The sequence below is a fragment of the Galeopterus variegatus genome, unplaced genomic scaffold, assembly GCF_000696425.1.
Source record: "Galeopterus variegatus unplaced genomic scaffold, G_variegatus-3.0.2 Scaffold7141, whole genome shotgun sequence".
Classification (NCBI taxonomy): domain Eukaryota; kingdom Metazoa; phylum Chordata; class Mammalia; order Dermoptera; family Cynocephalidae; genus Galeopterus; species Galeopterus variegatus.
The window spans coordinates 9039-16153 of NW_007733252.1; the positions used below are offsets into that span (position 1 = coordinate 9039).

A 7115-nucleotide genomic window follows, 5' to 3' on the forward strand; every position below is an offset into this window, starting at 1 on the left:
ATGAAAACCAAAAACAAAACCAGAAAAGTTTTACTCCACATGAAAAACAAAACAAAACAAACAACAAAAAAAAACAGTTGCTTGTGGTTCCTGCGTTCCCTATCCAGCTACTTCAGTGCCCTGCATGAACTTTTGTAGTCAGCACGTCTGTAGAATTTAATTTGACATTTCTTAACTGTGTCATTTATTTTACCTTTCTAGACATCTTCATTCTTTTGCCCCACTTGTATTTCTTAAGATGTAGGAAAAATAATACACAGTTCCCTGGTATAAATAAAAAAATTGTGCTTTTTAAAGCACATTTTTACATTTTATATGAAATTTTCATATTTAAATATTTATATATTGGATTAAACTTCAGTGTGGAAAACTTATTACTAAATTGCAAGCCAGAATCCATTTGAGCTATGCCAAAACATAAATATTTGCTTTATAGATTTTTATTAAATATTTAAACATTGTTATTTTTTTATTTAAAGAAGCATGAATATAGTTTGGATGCTCTTCAATACAGATTTAAAAAATAAATCTTCTGTTACAACAACATGACATAGTGGTTAACAGTGGGGTTTATGGTATCAGACAGCTTGATTTTAGTTCTATCTTCAACACTTATGAGCTGTGTTATGATTATGTCTAGTGCCAGCAAAGGTATATCTTGATGTTGCTTTCATCATCATCCCAAAGAATCAATTATGTGCTTATAGACACTTAATGTTTTGCCAGCCACTAAGTAAATGAATACATTGATTGAGTCCTCTCAAAATCTGTAGACTGTCATGCACATGCACAGGTGTAGACACACACACACACACAGAACACACCTTACAACAGAGTGGCCCTTACAGACCTCTGCAATACTCAGTTAAGAACATCATCTATGGATGTGCTATGTTGACATCACAGATAGGTCAAAAGTGAATGGAAGAGTTGCTGGGATAACCATGGGAGTGGCTGGGAATCCAGTACTCCACAAGGAAAAGTGCAGGGCCCCTCTGGTTAATCTAGAAAGGTTTCAGTTTCATGGAAAAGCAGAAGTTTTGGTGACAGTTTAATGACAGGAGAGACATAATTTGTTGGATAAGCAGACAAAGCCAGTTAGGCCTCATGAGTGACCTTAATCTTGCTTGACTTGCAAACATAAGTGAAACTTGAACTATTTCCTGAAAATGTCTATGTTAAAGAAAAATGAAATTTAAAGCTAACCAATCAGAAGCTGCCAACTAGGGCCGGCCCGGTAGAGCACTGGAGAGTGCGCCGCTAGGAAGCGCGGCGGCGCTCCCGCCAAGGGTTCAGATCCCATGTGGAGACCGGTTCCCGCTCACTGGCTGAGCGCGGTGCGGGCACAATACCGAGGGTTGCGATCCTGTTGCCGGTCCCCGGTACGGGCGCGACACCAAGGGTTGCGATCCCGTTACTGGTCAGTAAAAAAGACAAAAAGGAAAAAAAAAAAAAGAAGCTGCCAACTAACTCATAATTATACAATTAGGAGCTTTCCAGCAAGATAGACTAATATAAAGCAACTGTATACCTGTAACCAATCAAATATTTTCTTTGATTTGCTCCTGTGTTCACCCTATATGAGCCTTCCCTTCTGTTACCTCAGTGGAGCCTCCAACCTACTCTGGTTGGGAGCCGCCTGAATCATGAATTGCCATTTGCTCAAATATCCTTCTTAAAAATTTTGTTATGCCTCAGTTTACTTTTTAACAGTTCAAATGGCAAAAACATAATCAAGGCTCATGAAGCTGTTTTCTTAAAGGATTGGCATTTGGACTCAAATGACTCATGAGAGTTTGGGACAGGTTTGTGTAAAGACTCATGAACCAAAGAACAGAAACCAAGGACATTCAGTTCAAGGCTTGCTCCATCAGGCACTGATGTACAGTATGTGGTTCTCAGAGTTCTAAGAACATAACCAGCGACAAACACTGCAAAGCTTTGAGGGCAGATAGGAAGAGCACTTTAGGAAGAACTTCGGAGGCATAAGAGACAGGCAAAGAAAATAATGCTGGCCGCAACGATGACAGTGGTAAGTACCAAACAGGTGTGTGTAGGGAGGTCAGAAAAAGTGCGAGAGATCTGAGGGGAAAACATGAAACAAAAATGAAGTTCAGTTTAGCAATAAAGTGCATGTATAGAATGAAGAATGGAAAAGAGGTGAAAACGACACCACTGTGTGGCTTGAAATGAGACACAGAAGATGACAGAACTGCTCTGATTGACAGTGGGAAAGAGAAGAGGACATGGAGGGGAGACATATCCCTGCTCCTCTTCCCATCTTCAGCTGCCATGGGATCTCCGTTCTAATGGGTCCTATGATCAGGGTAATGCAAATCAAGCAGGTGGACAAGAAAAAGGAAAATTACATTTGAACTTGAAAGCTCCTGCTGTCATGCAAGCCAGCACTCACTCTCTTAGCCCGTCGCTGCTTCTCTCCAGTCTTTAATGCTTGGTCACTGTCAGTTGTGCCCAGTAGTTGCACACTTGGGGTGTTATTTCTGAGTACAGGGGAAGCCAATACCAGGGTTCAAAAATGGTTTTACATACACCCACACTCAAAACATGCATGTGCACACAGACACACTTTCCAAAACTAGAAAACAGTATCGGCTGTAAATTTAGAAAACTATTTCATTAATGAAAAAGGTCTCTTGTGATTTCCTTTTGTAAAATGACTTTTGCTTTCTGTAGTTAATCATTGGAAAATTTCTTTGTTATTCCTTACATATGTTTCACACATGCCACCTTGTAAACAGATCAAGATTGTCGTAAATGAGAGGAAATGTTTGTATTTCCTCCTTAGTTGGTCATCTCTCTTCTGTGGTACTAAAGAAAAAAAAAAACAGCACAATCAGATCAACACATTTTTCAATGACAGTACAAAAAAAGTTCTGCTATGTGGGCTCTTTTACATTTGATGTATTTTCAGAGAGCCACACACAGTGCTGAAGAGACAGAAAAGCAAGTGTGCCCAGAGAAAATAGCAAAACAAAAAGAGCTGTGCTCAGGGAGAGCATCTGAGAGCCAGCTCCCATCATAAGCTAAGTGCTTCCAGTTCAGGACAGACAACAAATATCTAATTAACACAAATATATAATTGCTTTAACCAAACAGGCAGTAAATTGTGTCGAGGGGAAGAAATTAAACAGCACGGAAATAGGGAGAAAACTAGTCAGGAGATTGTTTCTTTGAGAGATGCGATCATATTCACAAGTATGCTTCTCTTTAATGTTCTTGGCTAAGACGTCATCTCAGCAAGTGGCTCCTGTCCTTTGAAACAGTAAAAAGAAGTAAATTCTTCCAATGGGAGTGAGGGAATGGTATTTAGTCACAAGACAAGGTACAGTCATGCACCCCATAATGTTTAGGTCGTTAACAGGTCATATATATGACTGAATTCGCATAAGATTATAATGTAGCTGAAAAATTCCTATCACCTAGTGGTCATAGCACAAGGCATTACTCACCTGTTATGGTATTTAGTCACAAGACAAGGTACAGTCATGCACCCCATAATGTTTAGGTCGTTAACAGGTCATATATATGACTGAATTCGCATAAGATCATAATGTAGCTGAAAAATTCCTATCACCTAGTGGTCATAGCACAAGGCATTACTCACCTGTTTGTGGTGATGCTGGTGTAAATGAACCTACTGCACTGACAGTCGTATACACAGACAATTATTGTGTACAAGACATAACACTTGATAATAATAAACGACTGTGTTACTGGTGGTGTATATATTGACCATGTTATACTTCAGATTGTACTCTTTCTAAAGTTGACTGTAAAACAGCCTCAGGCAGCTCCGTTAGGAGGTGTTCCAGAAGAAGGCACTGTTATCATAGGAGGTGACAGCTGCATGTGTGTTATTGCCCCTGAAGACCTTCCAGTGGGGCAAGATGCGGAGGTGGACGACAGAGATATTGGTGATTCTGACCCTGTGTAGGCCAAGGCTAGTGCATGTGCTAATTTTTAACAAAAAAGTTTTTAAAAAATTAATAGGAAAATCTCATGAAATAAGGATAGAAGGAAAGAAAATATTTTTGTATAGCTATACAATGTGTTTGTGTCTTAAGCAAAGTTATTACAAAAGAGTCAAAAAGTTTAAAAAGTTTCAAAAGTTTATAGAGTAAAAAAGTTACAGTATGCTAAGGTTAATTTATCATTGAAGAAAGAAAAATATTTTTTATAAACTTACAGTAGCCTAAGTGTAAAGAATTTACAAAGTCTGCAGTAGTGTACAGTGATGTCCTAGGTCTTCACACTCACTCACTCACTCACTCACCCAGAGCAACTTCCAGTCCTGCAAGCTCCATTCACGGTAAGTGCCCTATATAGGTGTGCCATTTTTTATCTTTTATTTTTTTACCATACCTTTTCTATGTTTAGATATGTTTAGATACACAAAAAACCATTGTGCTATAACTGCCTACAGTATTCAGTACAGTAACATGCTGCACAGGTTTGTACAGGAGCAATAGGCCATACCACATACTCTGGGCTATACACTACTAGGTTTGTGTAAGTACACTCTGTGATGTTTGCACAACGACCAAATTGCCTAATGACGAAATTCTCAGAACACGTTCCTGTCATTAAACAACGCAAGACTATAATTAGTAAAATGCTAGCATGTCTAATACATTTGCCTTAAGTAGTGCTCTAAGTCAATTAATCTGATCTGACTCTATGCTTAGCTCAAAGTTAAAATAATAAATGGATTGGAGGGCAGGACTTGACCGTCAGTACAACTAATCTAACATGACCCATAGAGTTAAGTCAACCGGTAAAGTGGATCCGGGTCCAGAAGTGATCAATTTAAATTTGTTTTACTACCATGAGTTTTGATTTTTACCAGAGATGTATTAAAGTGTTATCTGTGTGAAGAATTCTAAATAAAAGTTTTACACAGAAGGTACATGGGGAAGATAATGACTTAACACCAAATCAAGACAGTTACATGGGAGCAGTGTAAATTAGAAGAGGCAAGAATGACCCCCGTGTAATGGCTAGATTCCTTGTCCTTCCCTTGTCTCAATCCTTGTTTTTATCTTTGCTTGAATTGTGTTAGCTAATATTTGCCTATATGTGAGCTTTATCTGGAGTGTGTTAAGGGTTGAACAACTAAATGCATTTCTGCACTCTGTAGCTCTGTGGTCACAAGCCTGTTCCTGGGTTAGCAAGAAACCACTGACTGCCAGCTCTTTCCTGTGTAGATGAAGACAGAGTTGCTCTCTAAAGCAGACCCCTCCTCAAGCAACTACACTTCCTGCCCTTGCACCCAGGTATGATAACGACTCTTACCCAAAAAGCTTCTTTACCTAGTTTTAACTCATAACCACAGTAATCTAGTTAACCATCTGTTAGAAGACTCCCAATTTAGGGGACTCTGCCTGGAGACAGGTAGAAGAGCCAATAGAAATGCTTGCTGCTTACCTACCCAAGGAAAGTATAAAAGCCTAGTCCCCCTGCAGTCGGGACTCAGGGCTTTGGAATTCTAATCCCCCTGAGTCAGCCGGCTTAATAAACCTGTGTTCTCGAGTGACTGAGTTTCCTTTGGTGTCTTCTTCCCGTAACACCCGGACCAAACAAAGCCCACACACCGTGGCATCCCCACATCCAGCGCTGACGTCCCACTGCCATCGCCACCATGCCCAAGAGAAAGACTGAAGGGGATACTAAATGAGATAAAGCAAAGGTGAAAGATGAACCACAGAGAACATCTGCAAGATTGTCTGCTAACCCTGCTCCTCCAAAGCCAGAGCCCAAGCCTAAAAAGGCCCCTGCGAAAAAGGGAGAGAAGGTACCCAAAGAGAAAAAGGGAAAAGCTGATGCTGGCAAGGATGGGAATAACCCCGCAGAAAGTGGAGATGCCAAAACAGACCAGGCACAGAAAGCTGAAGGTGCTGGAGGTGCCAAGTGAAGTGTGTGCATTTTTGATAACTGTGTACTTCTGGTAACTATACAGTTTGAAATACTATTTTTTATCAAGCTTTATAAAAATGCAGAATTTCGCTTTACTTTTTTTTTTAAGCTATGGTGTTAGCACACAGAACACTTCATGGTTGTTGTTTTTAGGGGAAGGAGCATATGTCACTAATAGAATGTCTCCAAAGCTGGATTAATGTGGGGAAAACACCTTTCCCTTCTAGTCCTGAGAGACTTCCTCCTGGCTCCTGGGAGGAGGGATTCCTTGACATTGACACACATAGCCACCTTGGCCCAAATGTCTTGTGGTGTGGAGAAACTAAAATTTGTTTTTATGTCCTCTTCTCTCTCTCTGCCTTCAGCATAGACCTAACTCCCTTAAGCTCAGGGACCTGACCCTCAGAAATTGGTTACCAAATAGCCACCTTGGCCCAAATGTCTTGTGGTGTGGAGAAACTAAAATTTGTTTTTATGTCCTCTTCTCTCTCTCCGCCTTCAGCATAGACCTAACTCCCTTAAGCTCAGGGACCTGACCCTCAGAAATTGGTTACCATTATGTTAGGCAATCTGGACTTTCCAGTATGCCACTGAGATAGCATCCATCAAGAGAGCAGCAATTCCTTTTCTACACCGTGGATCTTGAGATTAATTCTGCCATTTTCATTTCATTTCCTGAAAGTCAGGGTTGGCTTGTGAAAAGTTGTTAAACAACACTCTAAATGTGAAATGTCAACCTTCATTCTAAACTTTCCCTGTTCAGAGCATCAGATGAAGACTTCACTGGGTTTTACAGTAGCTTTCTGATTTTGGTAGTCTATTGAAGAAGAGAGTTTGAAAGTTGTTGTATACTGTTAACGATTGTCTGCCCATGTCCCGCCTGAAATACCATAGTGGTTATGAAAAGTGTCTTTAATAAAGCTGGATACAGTTCGGCTTGAGGAAAAAAAATTTTTTTTTAAAAAGTTACAAGCACTGTAAATGATCTTAGGGGCTTATTCTGTGGCAAAGATAGCCTCTTCTCTCCTGCAGGCAGTGGCCCTCTTTGTCTTTTAAAGTTCCTCTCATTGGAGAAGCTGTCCACAGCACAGTCCATGAGGCTCCAGATAAGTTATGCCAGTGCTCCCTGCACACATAATGTAGGCCCCTGTATAGCTACAGAAAGAAGGGTGACACTTACT

The 7115-nt window shown here is 40.2% G+C and overlaps 1 protein-coding gene across 1 annotated transcript; it reads left to right on the top strand.

Moving 5' to 3' along the window:
* The first annotated feature begins 5659 nt into the window (after nt 1-5659).
* On the top strand, nt 5660-5978 carry LOC103607119 (non-histone chromosomal protein HMG-17-like). Its single transcript, XM_008591662.1, is given in 1 exon segment — nt 5660-5978. A coding segment is annotated over 1 exon segment (273 nt). The 3' UTR covers nt 5933-5978.
* The last annotated feature ends 1137 nt before the right edge of the window (nt 5979-7115 follow it).